Consider the following 26,843-nt stretch of genomic DNA (forward strand, 5'->3'; position numbering starts at 1 on the left):
GTTTTTACCGTAGCGTCTGAATAAACGCTAATTTATTGGGAAATGGGGGGGGCACATATTTTATTTACTTTGTAGTTAAAATGAACGATTTGAATACTAATATTTCGTTAACATATTGTCAGTTTTTAATCACATAAAGACTCATTTTCCACACAAGAAGCGGAAAAGCCTTTTATTTCACGCCATGGACCACAGTCTCCACGCTTCCCGCTCTGACAGGCCGTGACCGCTCTGGCTACCGGGCCGCAGTTGCTAGGCAACAAGCAGGCGCCATGTTGCTTCCCCCTCCTTCTGTAGGGTCGCTGATGCGTTTCCGGTTCCTTTACACTCTCCGCCCGCCGGAGCCACCGGAAGCGGAGGGAGCCGGGCGGAAAGGAACGGAAAGCCCGTGACAGTAACCAGAGCCGCCACCTCCCTCCCTGTCACCCCGCCATCATTGTGTGTGGTCACCCGGGTCCCCCCATACTGCTGTCACCCCCCGGGCTGCACGCCATGGCTAAGAACACATTGTCGTCACGTTTCCGTAAGGTGGACATCGATGAGTACGACGAGAACAAGTTCGTGGACGAGCAGCTGCAGGAGGAGCCGGCGGAGCCCCAGGGGCCGGACGAGGGAGAGGTGGACGGACTCATCCGACAATATCCTTCCCGTGCAGCAGGTTTGGGGGGCTGGAGGACATCTTTGGGGGGGGGAGAGACACTCGTCCAGCCAGGAGTACATGGGGGGTTACTATTGGGGGTGTCAGAATTGTGACCCCTTAATGTTTCATGTCATGGACCCATTGGAGGGGGCTGGGGTTGGGGACCGCCGCTGGCATTTTCTGGGCGCTCATAAAGCGAAGCCCCCTTTTGGCGTCACTGAAAATACAACACGTGCAAAAAGTCTGAGGAGAAGTCCGTCTGCATCAATGGCGGAGCGGCAAGAGCGCGTTTATTTTCCGTAACGAAAATGTGCCAAAGCGGGGTTTACGCTCCCCAAAAATCGTCAGCAGTCCGAGAATGTCGCCAATGTCGTTGCCGCACGAGTAGCGCTGACATGGCGGATGATCGCTGGGACTAGAGACTTCAAGGGTGCGTAGTGGACTTTGTAGCGGATTGTGTCACGGATTTTCATACGGATTCGCAAGACATTACATCCTTTCAAATAGAAGGCGTGAAATCCGCGACAAAATCCGCAGCGAGTCTGCTGTGTGTAAACGGAAATGGTGTGGAATGTCCGCGACGGAACTCCATGTTACAGTCTGCGGTATTTGCACTGATCCGTTTGCAGGCTTCACCCCTTCAACGAAAAGGGCGAGATCTGCAGTGAGTCTGCGGCAAAACTACGCCAAATTCACATGGAACGGTGCGGGTTTTGGCACGGATCTGCAGCAAAATAGGCAAAGTGTGAAAGTGGCGATAAGTGATTTTAGTACTTGGGACTGTTCGGATCCATGGGGGCTCGTAAAGCCGGGATGGGGGTCATTTACTGGCCGCAAAGACCAGGGCAGTGGATTCAGAGTCCCGTTTCAATGGAGTCGGTAGAAATGTGCAGACTCTCTCATATATATATATATATATATATATATATATATATATATATATATATATATGTGTGTGTGTTTCCCTGAAAATAAGACAGTGTCTTATATTAATTTTTGTTCAAAAAGGTTTAACTTTTTTTACATGTATAGCTGCCTGGACTCTATTTAAGTTGACTTTTTTAATTAACTGTTAGCAGGGCTTAATTTTGGAGTAGGGCTTATATTTCAAGCATCCTCAAAAAGCCTGAAAAATCATTTTGCATCCTCAAAAATTCTGGAAAATCATGCTATGTCTTATTTTCAGGGAAACAGGATATATATATATATATATATATATATATATATATATATATATATATATATATATATATATATATATATATATATATATATATATAATTAGTGGTATAATTGATCGAATGCAGGGTTTGTTGCAAATCCCCCTCTTATAAAGATCTGTCCCGTTCATCTAAGCCCCTAATTATCATAAGCACTGATAACGATGATGTGAATCCTGGATGTAGCTTGATTGATTTACCATAATGGTGATGAAAGGCCGGATGTTACAGTAAATCTATCACTGACATGTCGGGGGGTTTGGCTCACCGACTCCACACTCTGGGCAAAGACCCCCACAATAATACGCGGTTTCTTCTAGATGCTGACAGTAAAAAGTTTGTCTGAAATTGGCGCACGCAATCCCGCTTTCTAGTAAACCTCATTTCGCTGTTTGTCACTTTGACAGTAAAGAATGTCCTTATCGTGGTCAGAAAGGGACCCCAGTGCTGCTGCCATGTTCTGTGCCCGGCGGAGGGTCTGCCAGGGTCTATTAGTAGAATGTGTGGCCTGGATCGGTCACCTTGTGGCTCTGACAACGGCGGTGTAGGGTGCGTTCACACATTGTGGAAGGCAGCAAAACCGCAGCTGACAGTCCAGTTACAGCAGATAATCCGCAGCGGTTTCTCCCTCTGCATGTTAACAGGATTTGCTTTAACCCTTTCCAATCCACTGTCTGACGTCCGAAGACGTTCTGATTGAAGGCTGTACAGCTCCGATGTCAGAAGACGTCCGGCAGGGTATTCTTACTCTATATTACTCTGTTGTCTGGGGCCTCTCCAGCATGTCCCATACTGCAGTACTGGCTCTAGCCAGCAGATGGCACCATTGTAAAATGGCAGAAAGAGAAAGCCCTCTAGGAAACCCTGAATCCAAAATTGGATTGCAAAGGGTTAATCCCATTCACTTTAATAGTAAACCTTTTCGCAACGTGCGAACGTACCCGTATGGTTACAGATCGCAGTAAGTTGTCACCTGCCAGAATCCGCGTTTCTTGTTCTCTACCCGCTCAGCAGGGCTTCCTCTTCTCAGGGCACTTTTATACGGAACGAGCTGACGGGCGCAAATGCCTGACAGTCGTCCCATTAATAATCGTACTAGTGCGTTCACACAGGAGCAATCACGGTTTAGTGAATGGAGGCGAAGTGAGTTGGGGATCGTTCCGTCCATCCGCCCGCTTCCCTACACAGTAAACAGGCAGTCGCTCATAGATGAACCTGTTGACACGGGCCGATTGTGCAGTTCTCTGCATGCATAAACTGAACGCTAAGTGTATGAATTATCGTTTGCTAATTTGGCGCACGCATCCACAGTAACCGATCATGGAAATCTAAATGGTTATGGGTCCGTGTAAAGGGCTGTTAGTGACTGATAAGTGATGTTTGATACGTTGTTTCTTGCAGTTTGGTTTTGTTCTATGTTGGTAAATATTTCGTACACTTGTTTATTCCGTTATAGGGACCCTGTCATCACCAATAAACTACATTATGGGGCTCAAAAGTGAGTTAGCGGGAAGCTTGGGGGGTATGTAACATCTTCGACGGATGTCCCAGTCCTGCGCAGTTGGCATGCGCACGCAGGTCATCTCTTTTCAGACCACTCTGTACACGCATCCTCCCGTTCATCTCTATGGGAGAGCACACAGAATCATCTGAAAAGAGTCACGCCAACTTTGCAGGGACACGGCTCAGAAACGGGGTGAGTGTGAAACGGCTTCCTGGACTTCCTGTTCCCTCACTTTTTGAGCCCGTAATGTAGTTTATGGGGCTCAAAGGTGACGACCGGTTCCCTTTAAAGGGATTTTACAACTAAAGACCTTTATCTCCATCCAAAGAATAGGGATTAAATATGTCTGATCGCTGAGGGTCCGACTGCTGGTACCCTCAGCATTCCCAAGCATGCTACCCCCTCCATTGCCCCAGAGGTGTTCATGTGTGACCACCAATCCTTTCTTTTCCATGGGGCTGATACAGATACCGGAGCTATTTCCATAGACAGTGAATGGAGCGGTGGTGACTCGTGCCCCTCCATTCATTTGGGGAATTCGGAGTGCGCCGCTTTTGAGGTCATGGGAGTCCAAGCAGTCGGACCCCCAGTGATCAGTCGTTTATCTCGTTATCCTATGGTTGGGGGATAAATGTTTTTATTGAGAAAACCCCTTTAAATAGCAGTAAGTACCCTTTACAGGCTGTAAGGAGCCCCAGCAGCGGGTAGAAGTTCTGGATTCATCTTCTGGCAGAGTTCATTTCTTTTATCAGTTTCTTTGCTCTTTCTGACTCGCCGTCCGTCTGATAGTACAGCTGTCACCCAGCTTTCCCAGGAACGTTGGCGGCCTTGCGGCTTCCAGATTCCTTGGAGGGGTTTGCCCGGGCGTACGGAAAACCGATCTCTGGTATTCCATCTCATTCCAATTCAAGTGAATGGAGGGGAACTGCAATACCAGACAGCCTATGCACAGATGTGGTGGTCTTTCTGGGAAAACGGTGGACCGCTTTTCCTGGACAACGTCTTTAAGGCACTTCTGACTGTTAATGGCTCATTCACACTACGGATCTGAAGACGGCAGCCATAGCCTGTCTTGTGCGCAGAGGGTTTATGGATCCGGTTTTGCATGATTATGAGACTAGATTGCGTGCTATGAAGGCATACAGATTTTTCGGGTGACTTCTTCCCTACTGTGGTGTCTTTAGATGCAAATCTTGTAAGAGCGCAAGAAAGTTTCGATCAGCTACAGCAGGGAATTCCTGGGTGCTGCCCCTTTAAGAAGGTGCTCACGTTCTATCCCTGTACCGCTGAATGGAGTCTTTGTAACACTGGCATGGGAGTGACTTCTGTAATGAAGGGCTCTCACCCACCACACCCTGATTATGTTTGACTTGAATGGGTTGTAAAAATGCCCGTCTTGTAAGGAGCTTCACATTCTTCACCTGCCGCCATTGGCTTCAGCTTCACAGCCGGTTAGGAAGACTTTCCCCTCTGATGACTGATACTGAATCACACATTAGTCTCCGAGACGTCGACATTCTTTTCTGTCATTTCCTATTAATATTTTCTGGCAGCGTTGGACCCCGGCCAGTGTGGTCATCCCAACCGTTCCCACACAACGATGACACACGGCTTTCACTGACTGTTCAATGGAAAATGTGCCGTATGATATCGCTGCGTAATCGGCCATATGTGCCACTCGGTGCTCTAGGAAAGCTGAGTGACAACTAATGCGGCTGTTACAGGTATAACTAGAATTGTCAACAATCTGATAGATCTGAAGGACGTTTGTTCGTTGTTATCAGCCATTTAAAGCTAAGGAGAGAAGGATCGGTATACTACAATGGGATCAGTAATAGGAAGTTGGGAAACAGATCTGCTTGTTACTTTCTAGGATTGTTGCCATTCAGGAGATGACAATGGCTTGTTCCTCAGGTTGGCGCTGCGTGTTTATCCGTGTAGAGGCGGCCGCTCACATTGTAACTTTTCACACATATCCCTGTGTATCTAAGCTGTTGTATAGGCTGGTGACGGCGGCACGTGGGGAGCCGAGGAGCAGGATTTACCTGTTCGGGATATAGTTGATGATCACCAGGGCTGTTGCACGCGAGCGTTTTTAAAGCGCACCTCTCCCGTGCGGATGCAAACAGCAAGTATGTAATAAATGGCATATTTGCTGTGCGCCGACGATCCCCATACACTATTCTTTTCACATTGCGTTTTCGTGATGCGGTGCAGGGTGGAACCCCATAGGCTGCTAGAAGTGTGACGGAGACCCCTTCGGACTTTCTTCTCACCAGCTTTCCATCCAGGGGCGTAACTATAGGGGATGCAGTTGCACCCGGGCCCAGGAGCCGTAGGGGGCCCATAAGGCCTCTCTTCTCCATATAGGGAGCCCGGTACTATGACTAAACCGTTATAGTTGGGGGCTCTGTTACAGGTTTTGCATTGGGGTCCAGGAGCGTCAAGTTACGTCTCTGTTTCCATCCCTGGCGGTTTTCCTTTCAGCTGGTCAGACACGAGCAGCGGTCGCCGTCTCGCCTACTGCAGCCTGCGCTCCCGTCTCGGATCCGTTCTGGTTTCCATTCTCTGCAGTTTTCTGTATGGAGGAATGAATCCAGGGCACGACCAGCAGCCGCATCGCGGAAAGAGCCTAATAGAAATCCTCGACTTGTTCCCTTGTGCAAAGTCTTTATAATGATCTATTCTAGGAAGTCCGTGCGGCCGTCGCCGCGGTCGTCTCCGTCTCCTACAGTCTTGTAGAGCCCATTAACCTTTTATCCACCTTGTAAAGATGGTGACAGTCTGGGTGATAGTTTTAGTTTGCCCATATTTATTGTCGCCCAAGTTTCCCAGAAACTTCCAAAAATTCTGTCCCGGGACTGGAGGGGTATCTTTCCTGTACTTTATCTTCTCTTCGCGGCCCCTCTTTCCCACCAGTGGTGGTTCCGTGTTCAGGAGCCTAAGAGGGCCACCACCATCTTTAGACTACCAGATCATCTATGATGCATTCGTAGTGATTGGTCTACCAAGGCGCTGTAGCTGCTCTGTGATTGGCCAGTGCTGCTTGCATAACTAGTGCTGGCCAATCACAGAACAGTCCACAGTAGCTAATATGTGTGTGTAAATATAAGGGTGTTAGAAAATGGTGGCACCTATTATGGTCGCCAGAATTTTTAGCGCCAAACCAGTGGAACAGAGGGCCCAGAAAGAGAAAATTTAAGTACAGGCAAGATAACCCTCCAGTCCCCGGATAGAATTTTGATACAAAAGCGGAGGGGCAATCATGGCATTGTATACATACTGTATGCATCTCCTACTAGACATTAAAACGGGTTGTCTGGTTACTGGATAACATACCCTATTTACCGCCCGCTGTACTAAAATAAGAAAAGGACGTGTACTTACCTGTACTTACCTGTATACTGCCAGCGCAATCCAGTCCCAGCGTTTGTTGTGATGATGTCACTGGAAGTCAAGCGACCGCTACAGCATCAATACTCATTCTCCTGACATCGGCGCGCACAACCATGCCCACCCGTATCACATCTTGTATCCAAACTAGAAGCGTCCCAGCAGGGTACTAGAGCCTCTATACCCACCTGTATGACCTCTTGTATCCAAACTTGAGGTATCCCGGCAGGGTACTAGAGCCTCCATGCCCGCCCATATCACATCTTGTAGCCAAGCTAGAGGCGGTACAACAGGGTACTAGAGCCTCCATGCCCACCCATATCACATCTTGTAGCCAAGCTGGAGGCAGTACAACAGGGTACTAGAGCCTCCATGCCCGCCCGTATCACATCTTGTAGCCAAGCTGGAGGCAGTACAACAGGGTACTAGAGCCTCCATGCCCGCCCGTATCACATCTTGTATCCAAGCTAGAGGCGGTACAACAGGGTACTAGAGCCTCCATGCCCGCCCGTATCACATCTTGTATCCAAGCTAGCGGTGGTACAACAGGGTACTAGAGCCTCCCTTCAAGGGATCAGTTTTCAAGGGACTGAAAATCTGCAGTATAACTTGGCGTTTTGTGGCTTTATAACCTCCAGTGTTTCTCAGTCCGCTGCAGAATCCGCGTGGATGTTTCCGTGCGCTTTATGGATGCCATCTGTCAGATTATGTTCACACAAGCTTTATCGGTCAGTTTGGATCTTCTGACCTCGGCCCAATATCGCGCTCACTAGTATGCGTTTTCACACTTATGCGAGGCGTTTTTCTGGCAAAAACGCCTCCCGTCGCTTCTGCGATGTAACGATCCTCCGGTGTGGCTTTCAGGCACATCGATTTTGTGCGTACATGCATAGCGAATATGCAGGTTTTCTACGTATGTTGTGTGCATTTACACATGCCCATTGATTTCAATGGGCTCTTGTGCGCAAATGCACACTGGGTCATGAAAAAATACGCTTATCTGAAAGAACTTAATGAAATCAATGGGTTTTATTCACGGCATACTACACACTCGTGTAATACGTTCATGGAATAGCGCCCTGGGGTGCTGCTCCGTGAGCATTAGCAACCGCGGCAAACTGGCACAAATTTACCGCTAATAGCTAGGCAGAATTTGCGAGTCCAAATACTGCTTAGTAATTAGTGGCAAATCCTGACAATTAGTTAATGCTCATGTAATACCGCCAATACCTAAGGCTGTATCCGCACAGTAGGGTTGAGGTGTGGTCAAAGCAGCCACAAAAAAAACGAACCTAAAAAGCTGTTCCAAGATTTTGCCGCAGACTTCGATGCAGCTGTGGTTTTTAGAAACCGTGGCTAAACCGCGTGAAAACAACCAAAGGAACTCTGTAGAGCTACTACTACGTCTCTAGAGTGACTTCTCATGCGGTAAACTTGCTGTAGAAGTTACCGTCCCATTCATTGTAGAATACCCTGCATGTGCTACAAAAACCACCCCGATCACATGTACAGAACGCATCGGTAGTCGTGGAAACTTCTGCGACGAATCTGCTGCGCGTGAACTGTCCCTTTAATCAACGAATAGCGCGTTAAAGAGTTCCCGTGTCTCCGTTTCCGGGATCTATGTTAGTGTGACAGATTTTGAGGTCCAGTGCAGAGATATCTCGCAGCTCAGGCTATGAATGGCTTGAATACACTGTTAGCACCGCGTAGCGTGTGTCCATCCAGAATGGTGTATCAGATTTGTATCGCTTATGTCCATAGATCAGGGCTTGTAATAGCGTGCGGTGTAATCGCTGTGTGATATTAAGTGGAACTGATGTGCTGTGTTTCCAGGGGTCTGGTGGTGTTCATACAAGTTGACTTTGTGCTGTCAGTTCGCATAGCTCTGCCTTCTGTCCCACAGCCCTTACTTTCTGTGTTTGTACTTGTGTAGTGAATCATTACATCGGCTCTCGCCGGCTCCGGTTTACACATACCTGCCGCGCTGTCACATCCAAGTTTTTGTTCCAAATTACCTATTTTAGAAATGCAGAGGCCTCCGCACTAAATATAGGTTGGTGACGGGGCGCTCGGCTTGAAGTGACATCTGTATTCCGGGGAGAAGTATTAAGTCTAAGCCGGTCATGGATGCTGAGAATGGCTCGAGCGCGCAGGCGGCGGTTCAGCGGGACGGCTGCTAAAAGCGAAGGATTTGATTTTACCCTCATGGTGACAAAACCTCAGCGTGTGAACCCTTACCTAGCATGCTGGGGAAATTGTGGAGGTTCCTTCCTGCATGAAGACTCTGAACAATCACATTTCCTAACTTTTTAAATACTGCTGGTTATATTATAATATATTTTATAAGTGCTTTTCAGGAAGGCGGCAGGAGGAGAGGCGAAGTGGCGGAGTACTGCAAAAACGCTGATTTAGCAGCCCCTACGCAGCGATTAGTAGTCGTCCTGCGCGACGGTCCCATCAGTTGATTTCTTACGTTGAGAGGGACCATGGTCGTTTTTGGATTGCGTTCCCCGCGGCGATAATCCGATCGCGGGGAACGCAATGCACGCTTTCCATAGCGTTGCTATTGAAAGCTCAGCCCCCCTATCCACGAGCGGAGAATCATAGCAATTCTCCGCTTGCAAGCGGGAATTCGCAGCATGCTGTGAATTGCCGCTATTATACGTGGTGAGCCTATCTGTCTGATAGGCTCACCGCGGAGATCCGTCAGCTGGCAACTGCTCCTGGGCGGCAGATATCTGCTGCGGGATACCGCAACGCCCATGGACAGGCAGCCCAAGGGCTTATTCATGCTAGTGAGAATGTGGCGCAGGTGTTGTGCGACGTGAGACGCACAAAACGCGCCTGAATATGAAATCCATTCTTTTGAAAGGACTTATTCACATGAGCGATTATTCACAGCATGTTCTATCTTTGGCGCTCACATGGAATGACTCTCCCATTGTTTTCAACGGGACTATTAAAATCAATGGAAAAGGCACTCGTCAAAAGATCGCAAAACGCGCACCTGAGGATTGCTGTTTCACAGAAGTGATGCAAGGCGGTTTTCAAAAACGCCCCAGAACACACACATCTCGCGCGAGTTTCTTGGACGTGTAAGGGAGGCCTTAAAGGGGGTTCTGTCATTTAAAAAAAAAAAAAAATTTCTATACTTGCCTATTCCTACCCAGGCAGTCTACTTACCACATCTTCTCCCTGCCGATCTTCTCCTGTAGTCTCCCCGGATCACCTTACCTCCAGCCGGCCGGATCCTCCTCTTCCAGTGACGAAGCGTCCATTCCTCGCATTCTTCTTCCTGCCAGTGTACGCTACGTAACTACTGACACAGCGTTAACAGCCTAGCAGGGAGCGCCGAGCTATTGCAGAGACCGTGCATGCGGGCGGTCTCGGCAATAGATCGGCATTTCTAGAAAGAAAACAATTAATTGAACCATCTTAGTATTTTTTCAAGTTCATTTAGTACAAAAGAAATAGATTAAAACCGAGAACAGTCAAAAAATGTAAAAAAAAAAAATATATATTTTTGGCAAAATCTCCCAGCCTTACCGCCCACATTTCTAAGACCTACTGATAAGTTAAGTTGGAATTCGAGTGATGACCTCGATGTGAACAGGGACCGACGTGAGTAATAGTCTCTGTACAGCGCTGCAGAATATGTTGGCTCTACATAAATGAAAGGTAAACCTAGTTTGGGTGTATGGGACCGGATTCTGAAATCCACGTCAACGGTGCGTCCTGATTATTATGAGAAGGTCATTATCTGGCCATTGCGGCTCTGAGATTTCACGTCTCATGTGATTGTAGAGTGTGTCTGACAAGTCTTACGCTTTTGAGCCCATGTGTGTCACTTGAGTGCCACATGTGACACACGGGTGACCGGACGCTTTGTGGGAGATTTGCGCATACGTTTACCTGTCCTACACAAGCTTTTCCGCTCTGCTGGTAGCACGCATGCATTCTTGTGGGTATAAAGTCATCTCTAGTAGTCACCGAGACAGAGAAAGTCCCCTAAGGGGAAAAAAGTGTATCACCGAGGGAACCACTAAATAATACTAAAATATAACTTTTATTATTTCAAAATTAAAATATTTACGATAAGAGCGTGGTCAAATCTTAGATAAATGTTGTGCCTATAGTGACCACATGGCACAATATGTTTAGAATATGCTCCTTGGATAAATAGGAAAATTCATAGACTGTACTGACATATACAGGTGACTCGATCTCAATACCACCATCAATAGTCACTTAGTGCATATATACTGTATATCACCAGCTTAGTGCACTATTTTATTTATTCCCACACACTGGTAATAGAATATTTTATATTCAATACGTGAAACAGATACCAGTAAATGATACACCCTAGAGTGACCGGGTAGGTTAAATGTACCCTTATATCCACTACCTTCAAATATACCTATATTTCTCTATAGCGTTTCCAATTGCCAAAGGCCATATTGGGTCATATGCACCAAACGGTATCAAGTGCTGTATGATTGCATCCACCGTAATGTGTGAAGGCTAGAAGATGATATTATACTTCCTTGGTAAGATAAGATGAAAAGGAATGGTATATTAGTGTGGAAATAGTACCAAATTTAAAGTCCAACACTAGAGGTTTGAGAAATTCAGCATTGGAGTATAAACAGTCTATTATCCAAGGTGTCAGTTCACTACAACTTAGATCACTGACGATTGCATTATGCTGCTTGTAAGTGCTTATACTGATTTTTATTATTTTATTGACATCAGTAAAGCACTATGTGGTTACAACAGTGATGTCCTAAAGTCATGTCACTATGAATATACGGACAGACTAGGTCAGTCTTACTGTTTAATAGTCGCTTTAGAGGAAGTGTCATGTATAAGGCGGAACTAGTTTGAGGTCCCAATATGCCTTAATGACCAATTACCTCACAACTATGCCTGATACTTAGATTGCATCATAAATAGTAATTAGCCCAGAAAAATGCACTGCTGTGTATAGACCTCGGCTTTCTGCCTATTAAAGGTCACTTAATTCAGTGCTCAATCACAAACGTCACCATCAACGCGTTTCAACAGCTCACGTAATTAAGCTGTATCATCAGGACGGTATTGAATACAGCAATCACAAAGTGAATTGCATGCAAATAGTTTGCCTGAGTATTTGTGCAGTCATTAAAGCTCCTGGCAAAGTATTGGTGCAGTTCTTGATGTATAAAACTGCACCACTAGAACAATTTTAGGCTAAGTATTCGTGCAGTCATTAATGGCTGTGACCGCATTATGTTAGAACGATTTTAGGCTAAGTATTAGTGCAGTCATTGATGACTAAGACTGCACTAAGAGGCTTGTGTAGCAGAGTGAGGTGAACAGCCTGTCAGGCTGAACACAAATGAGCAGCAATGGTCAGTAGCCCGTTGACAGGGCTTATAAAGGCTAAACCACGCCTTCCTGTATGGGGGGCTCGTCTCCGCTCAGCCAATCAGCTTAATATATCATCCGGCTCCATTTAACCGAGATCTCGCGATAGTTGAGATCCCGCGCATGCGCAGATCTGCCGCGCGTCCATGACTGCCAACCAACGCCAACCAGGCACCGGAAGACGCAGCGGCATCAGGATACATCGCCAGACCTGCGCATGTGAAGCACAAGACAAAGCGGGGCATAGATCAGCCCAGAACAGGACAATAACAGTTTAGGTGTTAGAAATAAAGATTATGGGAAATAGATAAGATGTATAAGAAATGTATACCGGACATATTCTATGTAAAGAAGGTAAGTATGATAAAGGACTATTTTCAGACATCCTCATTATTGACAACATATAGGTGGACTATATTTAGATATTATATATATACCACTCTCTTGTCCGCTCAGGTCATATAGCAACATGAAAAAATGTGCATATGATTATTATAGTGCAACAGCATTAACAGCCTACAGTACAATATTTGGATACAGCATATGTATGAAAATGACACTCATCTAATAAGATCACCATAAGTGTCAATGATGCATTAGAGAAACTGACAAGGCTTACATTAAATGCGGAATGATAACTTGTTCGCACTATACCAGACTATAACTAATGCCATTAGAGGATGGTGTAAAGGACCAGTGGCCACATAAACAGCATTACATATTGCAAACAACCAATTCAATACGGGCAATGAATAGCAATTAGTAATTTTGATCTTATAGACCACTGCTACATTAATGAATGGAGGAACTAGAGATATAAAAGCTCCATAGATGATATTACACCATAGCAATAGTCCAGTTAAATAAAAGCGGCGAATGATAATTGATCATTTAGGCCCTTAGGGCTGCAACAGTCCAATCGGTGAATCCATCGTGTCTCCTTTTGTAACAATATTTTGTCTATATTGCCCCTTCTTCCATTGGGTCTAATGATTTCAATTCCTTGGAACCTGATACAATCTGGGTCATTATTATGCACGTCCCGTACATGTAAAGCAAGGCTTGTTTTATCACCACGATTGACATTCCCTATGTGTTCCAAAATACGTCTACGTAATTGGCGGATGGTTTTGCCTACGTAGTCAAGTGGGCAGGGGCAAGTGGCTTTGTATACTACGCCACTGGATCTGCAGTTAATAAAGTCTTTTATTTGGTACACCATGCCAGTAGTGGAGCTGATGAAATTGCCACCGCGGTTTATGTATTTACAGGCCTTGCATCCTGTACACCTGAATGTGCCCTTAGGTGGATTGGAACCAAGCCATGTTTTAGTGGGGGACTGTGCTGAAAAATGGCTGTGAACCAGCCGATCCCTGAGATTGCGTCCCCGCTTATATGTGATGAGAGGTTTGTTTGGAAGATGTTCCACTAGGTCCGAATCTTTACACAAAATATGCCAGTATCTACTCAAAATCTGTCTAACTTCAATGGATTGATCGTCATAAGTACCAATAATACGGATCTTGGCATCACTGTCATTTCTCTTTCTTGGTTTTAAACAGTCTTCCCTTTTAACACTCTTGACATATGCACTGGCCTTTTCCACTACCTCCACAGGGTATCCTCGATTAGTGAATCTAAGGCTCATCTCCTGGGATTTGGTGAGGAAGTCACTGTCCGACGAACAATTACGCCGTGTCCGAATTAACTGTCCCTTAGGTATACCCCGCTTAAGGGAGATCGGGTGGTGACTTTGCCAGTGCAACAGAGTGTTAGTCGCTGTCGATTTACGAAATATCGACGTTTGCAATGATCCGTTAGGTAATTTGGTTATGGCGAGATCCAAAAAAGTGATCTGATGAGAGTCAATTTCGGCCGTGAAGTACAGTCCCAGATCGTTGTTGTTCAGGTGACTCACAAATCTTTTAAAGTCATCAATTTCACCTGTCCAGAGAATAAGCACATCATCAATAAAGCGGACCCAAAGATCAATAAATGGTGTCCAGGTCACATTGTCCTCACTAAACACGGTGGTTTCCTCCCACCAGCCCAGGTACAGGTTGGCATAGCTGGGGGCACATGGGCTCCCCATAGCCGTGCCCCTGAGCTGGTGGAAGTACCTCCCCTCAAACAGGAAGTAGTTTTTCGTGAGGACAAAGGACAGCAGGGTCGTCAGAAACTTATTATGTTCTTTAAGGTGTGTGCCTCTCTGGTTCAAATAGTAGTCTACGGCTTTAAGTCCACCATTGTGTGGTATCGAACTGTACAAAGCCTCAACGTCGAGGCTAGCCAGTTTCGTATTTGGTGATAGAACTATATCCTCCAATTTTTTAAGGACATCTGTAGTATCTTTTATATAAGCCGGTAGTGATTCAACAAACGGTCTTAGTGCAATGTCTAGGTACGTACTTACACCTTGCGTTAGGCTATCATTGCCTGCAACAATCGGACGGCCTTTCAGTGGATCAAGGCCTTTATGAATTTTCGGTAAACCGTAAAATGTCGCTATTTGGGGCACCGGGGAGTATAAGTATTGAAACTCTTTGTCATCAATCAAGTCATCCTCTTTGGCTTTTGTCAGAATACTTTTAAGTTCAATAAGAAAGGTATCAGTAGGGTCCTCCCTCAGGATCTGATAATTGGATTTATCCAGTAGTATACGAAGACACATAGATCTATAAGTGTCACGATCCATTAATACTATATTGCCCCCCTTATCGGAGGGCTTAATAATTATCGTTTCATCCCTTTCAAGTGTTTGAAGAGCCATCTTTTCAGCATGAGTAAGATTTTGATACTTAAATCTCTTTTCTCTTGACAACTTCTCGAGATCCTCTAATACCATGGTTTCAAAGATCTCTATGTGTGGAGAATCCCCAGATGGGGGTAAGCTCGTATTTTTCAATTTGAGATCTGTGAAAGGGCCTTTACTAGGGTCCCTCATGTTCTCTTTCTCCAAAGCTTCCAGTACTGAAATGGCCTCTAGGTCTTGATGGTCTAGACCTAGCTCTACACACTTTTTTCTATCACGAATGGCAAAGTGTTTTTTCCAGCGCAATTTTCTTAAAAATAGCGCGATATCCTTAGTCCATTCGAAAAGGCAGAATTTGTTAGTAGGGATGAACGACAGACCTTTCTTAATCACCGATTCTTCTAGTTTCGTTAAATTACGTGATGACAAATTTATGACTTGTAGCTCATTCTCATTAGTGATTCCCAAAGCGTCATTTTCGGTATTTTTGATAGATGTTTGTATTGACACTATGTCTGATGGTACGTTGACGTTTCTACCTGACCCCGATTCCGTGTCATGTAATGGGTGATGGGTTGCCCTAAAAAATGACCCTCACTATTATTGCCTCTACCTCTTCCTCTAGTTCTCATCCTCTGACCTCCTCTCCCTCTTCTTCTATCACTATAGCCACCCCTCTTGGAGTAGTCATTGGTGGAGTGTTCACTTTCAGATGAACTGAGTTCACTTTCGGTGAGCGGTCTCACTTCATATGCTCTATTTTCTGTAAAGTCTCGCAGGTCTCTCTGATATTGACTATGTTTACGTTCCTTCAGGAAGCTGGTGTATCTATCAATCGTCAGTTTTAAAGAATTCTCTCTTTTTTCATAGTCAGTTTCAGTAGAGAACTTTTTACCCTCTTTGATTAATTCCTCGAGGGTTCTCCCTGCTTTTTCTAGATTAATTTTTTCCTCTTCTAAAAGGAGATTCATCAATCTAAGCGAGCTATCAGTGGACTCTTTTTGCCATTTACTCATAAATTCCATCGTTCGCAACTTGGGAGGGGGCATTAGATGGATTCTGAGGCCTCTGGGTACGATTTTATTCTCCAGATAATTTGTGAGGGCCTGCACCTCCCACCATACCTTAACAAAGTCTTTATAAGCTCTTGTTATGTTCTTAAAGGCCTGATTCAAGGAAGTAATTTGTAATGACGTATCCATTTCCCTGTCTGAGAACACCATTTTGGCCTCCATAAGCCAGGAGGCTGTGTTAATAGTATTGGATAAAAAACCTGTCATTCTTAATCAAAATTAGTCACCGAGACAGAGAAAGTCCCCTAAGGGGAAAAAAGTGTATCACCGAGGGAACCACTAAATAATACTAAAATATAACTTTTATTATTTCAAAATTAAAATATTTACGATAAGAGCGTGGTCAAATCTTAGATAAATGTTGTGCCTATAGTGACCACATGGCACAATATGTTTAGAATATGCTCCTTGGATAAATAGGAAAATTCATAGACTGTACTGACATATACAGGTGACTCGATCTCAATACCACCATCAATAGTCACTTAGTGCATATATACTGTATATCACCAGCTTAGTGCACTATTTTATTTATTCCCACACACTGGTAATAGAATATTTTATATTCAATACGTGAAACAGATACCAGTAAATGATACACCCTAGAGTGACCGGGTAGGTTAAATGTACCCTTATATCCACTACCTTCAAATATACCTATATTTCTCTATAGCGTTTCCAATTGCCAAAGGCCATATTGGGTCATATGCACCAAACGGTATCAAGTGCTGTATGATTGCATCCACCGTAATGTGTGAAGGCTAGAAGATGATATTATACTTCCTTGGTAAGATAAGATGAAAAGGAATGGTATATTAGTGTGGAAATAGTACCAAATTTAAAGTCCAACACTAGAGGTTTGAGAAATTCAGCATTGGAGTATAAACAGTCTATTATCCAAGGTGTCAGTTCACTACAACTTAGATCACTGACGATTGCATTATGCTGCTTGTAAGTGCTTATACTGATTTTTATTATTTTATTGACATCAGTAAAGCACTATGTGGTTACAACAGTGATGTCCTAAAGTCATGTCACTATGAATATACGGACAGACTAGGTCAGTCTTACTGTTTAATAGTCGCTTTAGAGGAAGTGTCATGTATAAGGCGGAACTAGTTTGAGGTCCCAATATGCCTTAATGACCAATTACCTCACAACTATGCCTGATACTTAGATTGCATCATAAATAGTAATTAGCCCAGAAAAATGCACTGCTGTGTATAGACCTCGGCTTTCTGCCTATTAAAGGTCACTTAATTCAGTGCTCAATCACAAACGTCACCATCAACGCGTTTCAACAGCTCACGTAATTAAGCTGTATCATCAGGACGGTATTGAATACAGCAATCACAAAGTGAATTGCATGCAAATAGTTTGCCTGAGTATTTGTGCAGTCATTAAAGCTCCTGGCAAAGTATTGGTGCAGTTCTTGATGTATAAAACTGCACCACTAGAACAATTTTAGGCTAAGTATTCGTGCAGTCATTAATGGCTGTGACCGCATTATGTTAGAACGATTTTAGGCTAAGTATTAGTGCAGTCATTGATGACTAAGACTGCACTAAGAGGCTTGTGTAGCAGAGTGAGGTGAACAGCCTGTCAGGCTGAACACAAATGAGCAGCAATGGTCAGTAGCCCGTTGACAGGGCTTATAAAGGCTAAACCACGCCTTCCTGTATGGGGGGCTCGTCTCCGCTCAGCCAATCAGCTTAATATATCATCCGGCTCCATTTAACCGAGATCTCGCGATAGTTGAGATCCCGCGCATGCGCAGATCTGCCGCGCGTCCATGACTGCCAACCAACGCCAACCAGGCACCGGAAGACGCAGCGGCATCAGGATACATCGCCAGACCTGCGCATGTGAAGCACAAGACAAAGCGGGGCATAGATCAGCCCAGAACAGGACAATAACAGTTTAGGTGTTAGAAATAAAGATTATGGGAAATAGATAAGATGTATAAGAAATGTATACCGGACATATTCTATGTAAAGAAGGTAAGTATGATAAAGGACTATTTTCAGACATCCTCATTATTGACAACATATAGGTGGACTATATTTAGATATTATATATATACCACTCTCTTGTCCGCTCAGGTCATATAGCAACATGAAAAAATGTGCATATGATTATTATAGTGCAACAGCATTAACAGCCTACAGTACAATATTTGGATACAGCATATGTATGAAAATGACACTCATCTAATAAGATCACCATAAGTGTCAATGATGCATTAGAGAAACTGACAAGGCTTACATTAAATGCGGAATGATAACTTGTTCGCACTATACCAGACTATAACTAATGCCATTAGAGGATGGTGTAAAGGACCAGTGGCCACATAAACAGCATTACATATTGCAAACAACCAATTCAATACGGGCAATGAATAGCAATTAGTAATTTTGATCTTATAGACCACTGCTACATTAATGAATGGAGGAACTAGAGATATAAAAGCTCCATAGATGATATTACACCATAGCAATAGTCCAGTTAAATAAAAGCGGCGAATGATAATTGATCATTTAGGCCCTTAGGGCTGCAACAGTCCAATCGGTGAATCCATCGTGTCTCCTTTTGTAACAATATTTTGTCTATATTGCCCCTTCTTCCATTGGGTCTAATGATTTCAATTCCTTGGAACCTGATACAATCTGGGTCATTATTATGCACGTCCCGTACATGTAAAGCAAGGCTTGTTTTATCACCACGATTGACATTCCCTATGTGTTCCAAAATACGTCTACGTAATTGGCGGATGGTTTTGCCTACGTAGTCAAGTGGGCAGGGGCAAGTGGCTTTGTATACTACGCCACTGGATCTGCAGTTAATAAAGTCTTTTATTTGGTACACCATGCCAGTAGTGGAGCTGATGAAATTGCCACCGCGGTTTATGTATTTACAGGCCTTGCATCCTGTACACCTGAATGTGCCCTTAGGTGGATTGGAACCAAGCCATGTTTTAGTGGGGGACTGTGCTGAAAAATGGCTGTGAACCAGCCGATCCCTGAGATTGCGTCCCCGCTTATATGTGATGAGAGGTTTGTTTGGAAGATGTTCCACTAGGTCCGAATCTTTACACAAAATATGCCAGTATCTACTCAAAATCTGTCTAACTTCAATGGATTGATCGTCATAAGTACCAATAATACGGATCTTGGCATCACTGTCATTTCTCTTTCTTGGTTTTAAACAGTCTTCCCTTTTAACACTCTTGACATATGCACTGGCCTTTTCCACTACCTCCACAGGGTATCCTCGATTAGTGAATCTAAGGCTCATCTCCTGGGATTTGGTGAGGAAGTCACTGTCCGACGAACAATTACGCCGTGTCCGAATTAACTGTCCCTTAGGTATACCCCGCTTAAGGGAGATCGGGTGGTGACTTTGCCAGTGCAACAGAGTGTTAGTCGCTGTCGATTTACGAAATATCGACGTTTGCAATGATCCGTTAGGTAATTTGGTTATGGCGAGATCCAAAAAAGTGATCTGATGAGAGTCAATTTCGGCCGTGAAGTACAGTCCCAGATCGTTGTTGTTCAGGTGACTCACAAATCTTTTAAAGTCATCAATTTCACCTGTCCAGAGAATAAGCACATCATCAATAAAGCGGACCCAAAGATCAATAAATGGTGTCCAGGTCACATTGTCCTCACTAAACACGGTGGTTTCCTCCCACCAGCCCAGGTACAGGTTGGCATAGCTGGGGGCACATGGGCTCCCCATAGCCGTGCCCCTGAGCTGGTGGAAGTACCTCCCCTCAAACAGGAAGTAGTTTTTCGTGAGGACAAAGGACAGCAGGGTCGTCAGAAACTTATTATGTTCTTTAAGGTGTGTGCCTCTCTGGTTCAAATAGTAGTCTACGGCTTTAAGTCCACCATTGTGTGGTATCGAACTGTACAAAGCCTCAACGTCGAGGCTAGCCAGTTTCGTATTTGGTGATAGAACTATATCCTCCAATTTTTTAAGGACATCTGTAGTATCTTTTATATAAGCCGGTAGTGATTCAACAAACGGTCTTAGTGCAATGTCTAGGTACGTACTTACACCTTGCGTTAGGCTATCATTGCCTGCAACAATCGGACGGCCTTTCAGTGGATCAAGGCCTTTATGAATTTTCGGTAAACCGTAAAATGTCGCTATTTGGGGCACCGGGGAGTATAAGTATTGAAACTCTTTGTCATCAATCAAGTCATCCTCTTTGGCTTTTGTCAGAATACTTTTAAGTTCAATAAGAAAGGTATCAGTAGGGTCCTCCCTCAGGATCTGATAATTGGATTTATCCAGTAGTATACGAAGACACATAGATCTATAAGTGTCACGATCCATTAATACTATATTGCCCCCCTTATCGGAGGGCTTAATAATTATCGTTTCATCCCTTTCAAGTGTTTGAAGAGCCATCTTTTCAGCATGAGTAAGATTTTGATACTTAAATCTCTTTTCTCTTGACAACTTCTCGAGATCCTCTAATACCATGGTTTCAAAGATCTCTATGTGTGGAGAATCCCCAGATGGGGGTAAGCTCGTATTTTTCAATTTGAGATCTGTGAAAGGGCCTTTACTAGGGTCCCTCATGTTCTCTTTCTCCAAAGCTTCCAGTACTGAAATGGCCTCTAGGTCTTGATGGTCTAGACCTAGCTCTACACACTTTTTTCTATCACGAATGGCAAAGTGTTTTTTCCAGCGCAATTTTCTTAAAAATAGCGCGATATCCTTAGTCCATTCGAAAAGGCAGAATTTGTTAGTAGGGATGAACGACAGACCTTTCTTAATCACCGATTCTTCTAGTTTCGTTAAATTACGTGATGACAAATTTATGACTTGTAGCTCATTCTCATTAGTGATTCCCAAAGCGTCATTTTCGGTATTTTTGATAGATGTTTGTATTGACACTATGTCTGATGGTACGTTGACGTTTCTACCTGACCCCGATTCCGTGTCATGTAATGGGTGATGGGTTGCCCTAAAAAATGACCCTCACTATTATTGCCTCTACCTCTTCCTCTAGTTCTCATCCTCTGACCTCCTCTCCCTCTTCTTCTATCACTATAGCCACCCCTCTTGGAGTAGTCATTGGTGGAGTGTTCACTTTCAGATGAACTGAGTTCACTTTCGGTGAGCGGTCTCACTTCATATGCTCTATTTTCTGTAAAGTCTCGCAGGTCTCTCTGATATTGACTATGTTTACGTTCCTTCAGGAAGCTGGTGTATCTATCAATCGTCAGTTTTAAAGAATTCTCTCTTTTTTCATAGTCAGTTTCAGTAGAGAACTTTTTACCCTCTTTGATTAATTCCTCGAGGGTTCTCCCTGCTTTTTCTAGATTAATTTTTTCCTCTTCTAAAAGGAGATTCATCAATCTAAGCGAGCTATCAGTGGACTCTTTTTGCCATTTACTCATAAATTCCATCGTTCGCAACTTGGGAGGGGGCATTAGATGGATTCTGAGGCCTCTGGGTACGATTTTATTCTCCAGATAATTTGTGAGGGCCTGCACCTCCCACCATACCTTAACAAAGTCTTTATAAGCTCTTGTTATGTTCTTAAAGGCCTGATTCAAGGAAGTAATTTGTAATGACGTATCCATTTCCCTGTCTGAGAACACCATTTTGGCCTCCATAAGCCAGGAGGCTGTGTTAATAGTATTGGATAAAAAACCTGTCATTCTTAATCAAAATTAGTCACCGAGACAGAGAAAGTCCCCTAAGGGGAAAAAAGTGTATCACCGAGGGAACCACTAAATAATACTAAAATATAACTTTTATTATTTCAAAATTAAAATATTTACGATAAGAGCGTGGTCAAATCTTAGATAAATGTTGTGCCTATAGTGACCACATGGCACAATATGTTTAGAATATGCTCCTTGGATAAATAGGAAAATTCATAGACTGTACTGACATATACAGGTGACTCGATCTCAATACCACCATCAATAGTCACTTAGTGCATATATACTGTATATCACCAGCTTAGTGCACTATTTTATTTATTCCCACACACTGGTAATAGAATATTTTATATTCAATACGTGAAACAGATACCAGTAAATGATACACCCTAGAGTGACCGGGTAGGTTAAATGTACCCTTATATCCACTACCTTCAAATATACCTATATTTCTCTATAGCGTTTCCAATTGCCAAAGGCCATATTGGGTCATATGCACCAAACGGTATCAAGTGCTGTATGATTGCATCCACCGTAATGTGTGAAGGCTAGAAGATGATATTATACTTCCTTGGTAAGATAAGATGAAAAGGAATGGTATATTAGTGTGGAAATAGTACCAAATTTAAAGTCCAACACTAGAGGTTTGAGAAATTCAGCATTGGAGTATAAACAGTCTATTATCCAAGGTGTCAGTTCACTACAACTTAGATCACTGACGATTGCATTATGCTGCTTGTAAGTGCTTATACTGATTTTTATTATTTTATTGACATCAGTAAAGCACTATGTGGTTACAACAGTGATGTCCTAAAGTCATGTCACTATGAATATACGGACAGACTAGGTCAGTCTTACTGTTTAATAGTCGCTTTAGAGGAAGTGTCATGTATAAGGCGGAACTAGTTTGAGGTCCCAATATGCCTTAATGACCAATTACCTCACAACTATGCCTGATACTTAGATTGCATCATAAATAGTAATTAGCCCAGAAAAATGCACTGCTGTGTATAGACCTCGGCTTTCTGCCTATTAAAGGTCACTTAATTCAGTGCTCAATCACAAACGTCACCATCAACGCGTTTCAACAGCTCACGTAATTAAGCTGTATCATCAGGACGGTATTGAATACAGCAATCACAAAGTGAATTGCATGCAAATAGTTTGCCTGAGTATTTGTGCAGTCATTAAAGCTCCTGGCAAAGTATTGGTGCAGTTCTTGATGTATAAAACTGCACCACTAGAACAATTTTAGGCTAAGTATTCGTGCAGTCATTAATGGCTGTGACCGCATTATGTTAGAACGATTTTAGGCTAAGTATTAGTGCAGTCATTGATGACTAAGACTGCACTAAGAGGCTTGTGTAGCAGAGTGAGGTGAACAGCCTGTCAGGCTGAACACAAATGAGCAGCAATGGTCAGTAGCCCGTTGACAGGGCTTATAAAGGCTAAACCACGCCTTCCTGTATGGGGGGCTCGTCTCCGCTCAGCCAATCAGCTTAATATATCATCCGGCTCCATTTAACCGAGATCTCGCGATAGTTGAGATCCCGCGCATGCGCAGATCTGCCGCGCGTCCATGACTGCCAACCAACGCCAACCAGGCACCGGAAGACGCAGCGGCATCAGGATACATCGCCAGACCTGCGCATGTGAAGCACAAGACAAAGCGGGGCATAGATCAGCCCAGAACAGGACAATAACAGTTTAGGTGTTAGAAATAAAGATTATGGGAAATAGATAAGATGTATAAGAAATGTATACCGGACATATTCTATGTAAAGAAGGTAAGTATGATAAAGGACTATTTTCAGACATCCTCATTATTGACAACATATAGGTGGACTATATTTAGATATTATATATATACCACTCTCTTGTCCGCTCAGGTCATATAGCAACATGAAAAAATGTGCATATGATTATTATAGTGCAACAGCATTAACAGCCTACAGTACAATATTTGGATACAGCATATGTATGAAAATGACACTCATCTAATAAGATCACCATAAGTGTCAATGATGCATTAGAGAAACTGACAAGGCTTACATTAAATGCGGAATGATAACTTGTTCGCACTATACCAGACTATAACTAATGCCATTAGAGGATGGTGTAAAGGACCAGTGGCCACATAAACAGCATTACATATTGCAAACAACCAATTCAATACGGGCAATGAATAGCAATTAGTAATTTTGATCTTATAGACCACTGCTACATTAATGAATGGAGGAACTAGAGATATAAAAGCTCCATAGATGATATTACACCATAGCAATAGTCCAGTTAAATAAAAGCGGCGAATGATAATTGATCATTTAGGCCCTTAGGGCTGCAACAGTCCAATCGGTGAATCCATCGTGTCTCCTTTTGTAACAATATTTTGTCTATATTGCCCCTTCTTCCATTGGGTCTAATGATTTCAATTCCTTGGAACCTGATACAATCTGGGTCATTATTATGCACGTCCCGTACATGTAAAGCAAGGCTTGTTTTATCACCACGATTGACATTCCCTATGTGTTCCAAAATACGTCTACGTAATTGGCGGATGGTTTTGCCTACGTAGTCAAGTGGGCAGGGGCAAGTGGCTTTGTATACTACGCCACTGGATCTGCAGTTAATAAAGTCTTTTATTTGGTACACCATGCCAGTAGTGGAGCTGATGAAATTGCCACCGCGGTTTATGTATTTACAGGCCTTGCATCCTGTACACCTGAATGTGCCCTTAGGTGGATTGGAACCAAGCCATGTTTTAGTGGGGGACTGTGCTGAAAAATGGCTGTGAACCAGCCGATCCCTGAGATTGCGTCCCCGCTTATATGTGATGAGAGGTTTGTTTGGAAGATGTTCCACTAGGTCCGAATCTTTACACAAAATATGCCAGTATCTACTCAAAATCTGTCTAACTTCAATGGATTGATCGTCATAAGTACCAATAATACGGATCTTGGCATCACTGTCATTTCTCTTTCTTGGTTTTAAACAGTCTTCCCTTTTAACACTCTTGACATATGCACTGGCCTTTTCCACTACCTCCACAGGGTATCCTCGATTAGTGAATCTAAGGCTCATCTCCTGGGATTTGGTGAGGAAGTCACTGTCCGACGAACAATTACGCCGTGTCCGAATTAACTGTCCCTTAGGTATACCCCGCTTAAGGGAGATCGGGTGGTGACTTTGCCAGTGCAACAGAGTGTTAGTCGCTGTCGATTTACGAAATATCGACGTTTGCAATGATCCGTTAGGTAATTTGGTTATGGCGAGATCCAAAAAAGTGATCTGATGAGAGTCAATTTCGGCCGTGAAGTACAGTCCCAGATCGTTGTTGTTCAGGTGACTCACAAATCTTTTAAAGTCATCAATTTCACCTGTCCAGAGAATAAGCACATCATCAATAAAGCGGACCCAAAGATCAATAAATGGTGTCCAGGTCACATTGTCCTCACTAAACACGGTGGTTTCCTCCCACCAGCCCAGGTACAGGTTGGCATAGCTGGGGGCACATGGGCTCCCCATAGCCGTGCCCCTGAGCTGGTGGAAGTACCTCCCCTCAAACAGGAAGTAGTTTTTCGTGAGGACAAAGGACAGCAGGGTCGTCAGAAACTTATTATGTTCTTTAAGGTGTGTGCCTCTCTGGTTCAAATAGTAGTCTACGGCTTTAAGTCCACCATTGTGTGGTATCGAACTGTACAAAGCCTCAACGTCGAGGCTAGCCAGTTTCGTATTTGGTGATAGAACTATATCCTCCAATTTTTTAAGGACATCTGTAGTATCTTTTATATAAGCCGGTAGTGATTCAACAAACGGTCTTAGTGCAATGTCTAGGTACGTACTTACACCTTGCGTTAGGCTATCATTGCCTGCAACAATCGGACGGCCTTTCAGTGGATCAAGGCCTTTATGAATTTTCGGTAAACCGTAAAATGTCGCTATTTGGGGCACCGGGGAGTATAAGTATTGAAACTCTTTGTCATCAATCAAGTCATCCTCTTTGGCTTTTGTCAGAATACTTTTAAGTTCAATAAGAAAGGTATCAGTAGGGTCCTCCCTCAGGATCTGATAATTGGATTTATCCAGTAGTATACGAAGACACATAGATCTATAAGTGTCACGATCCATTAATACTATATTGCCCCCCTTATCGGAGGGCTTAATAATTATCGTTTCATCCCTTTCAAGTGTTTGAAGAGCCATCTTTTCAGCATGAGTAAGATTTTGATACTTAAATCTCTTTTCTCTTGACAACTTCTCGAGATCCTCTAATACCATGGTTTCAAAGATCTCTATGTGTGGAGAATCCCCAGATGGGGGTAAGCTCGTATTTTTCAATTTGAGATCTGTGAAAGGGCCTTTACTAGGGTCCCTCATGTTCTCTTTCTCCAAAGCTTCCAGTACTGAAATGGCCTCTAGGTCTTGATGGTCTAGACCTAGCTCTACACACTTTTTTCTATCACGAATGGCAAAGTGTTTTTTCCAGCGCAATTTTCTTAAAAATAGCGCGATATCCTTAGTCCATTCGAAAAGGCAGAATTTGTTAGTAGGGATGAACGACAGACCTTTCTTAATCACCGATTCTTCTAGTTTCGTTAAATTACGTGATGACAAATTTATGACTTGTAGCTCATTCTCATTAGTGATTCCCAAAGCGTCATTTTCGGTATTTTTGATAGATGTTTGTATTGACACTATGTCTGATGGTACGTTGACGTTTCTACCTGACCCCGATTCCGTGTCATGTAATGGGTGATGGGTTGCCCTAAAAAATGACCCTCACTATTATTGCCTCTACCTCTTCCTCTAGTTCTCATCCTCTGACCTCCTCTCCCTCTTCTTCTATCACTATAGCCACCCCTCTTGGAGTAGTCATTGGTGGAGTGTTCACTTTCAGATGAACTGAGTTCACTTTCGGTGAGCGGTCTCACTTCATATGCTCTATTTTCTGTAAAGTCTCGCAGGTCTCTCTGATATTGACTATGTTTACGTTCCTTCAGGAAGCTGGTGTATCTATCAATCGTCAGTTTTAAAGAATTCTCTCTTTTTTCATAGTCAGTTTCAGTAGAGAACTTTTTACCCTCTTTGATTAATTCCTCGAGGGTTCTCCCTGCTTTTTCTAGATTAATTTTTTCCTCTTCTAAAAGGAGATTCATCAATCTAAG

At 43.6% G+C, this 26,843-nt stretch overlaps 1 protein-coding gene across 1 annotated transcript in view; it reads left to right on the forward strand.

Annotated features, from left to right (window-relative positions):
• The first annotated feature begins 311 nt into the window (after positions 1-311).
• The window catches only part of ARPC5L (actin related protein 2/3 complex subunit 5 like), a 51,414-nt gene continuing 24,882 nt past the window's right edge, over positions 312-26,843 (forward strand). The window contains exon 1 of the mRNA XM_066580741.1: positions 312-638. Coding sequence (XP_066436838.1) covers positions 493-638 — 146 coding nt within the window. The 5' untranslated portion in view covers positions 312-492. The remainder of the gene's footprint in view (positions 639-26,843) is intronic.

Source organism: Eleutherodactylus coqui, chromosome 10 (genome assembly GCF_035609145.1).
Source record: "Eleutherodactylus coqui strain aEleCoq1 chromosome 10, aEleCoq1.hap1, whole genome shotgun sequence".
NCBI classification, from domain to species: domain Eukaryota; kingdom Metazoa; phylum Chordata; class Amphibia; order Anura; family Eleutherodactylidae; genus Eleutherodactylus; species Eleutherodactylus coqui.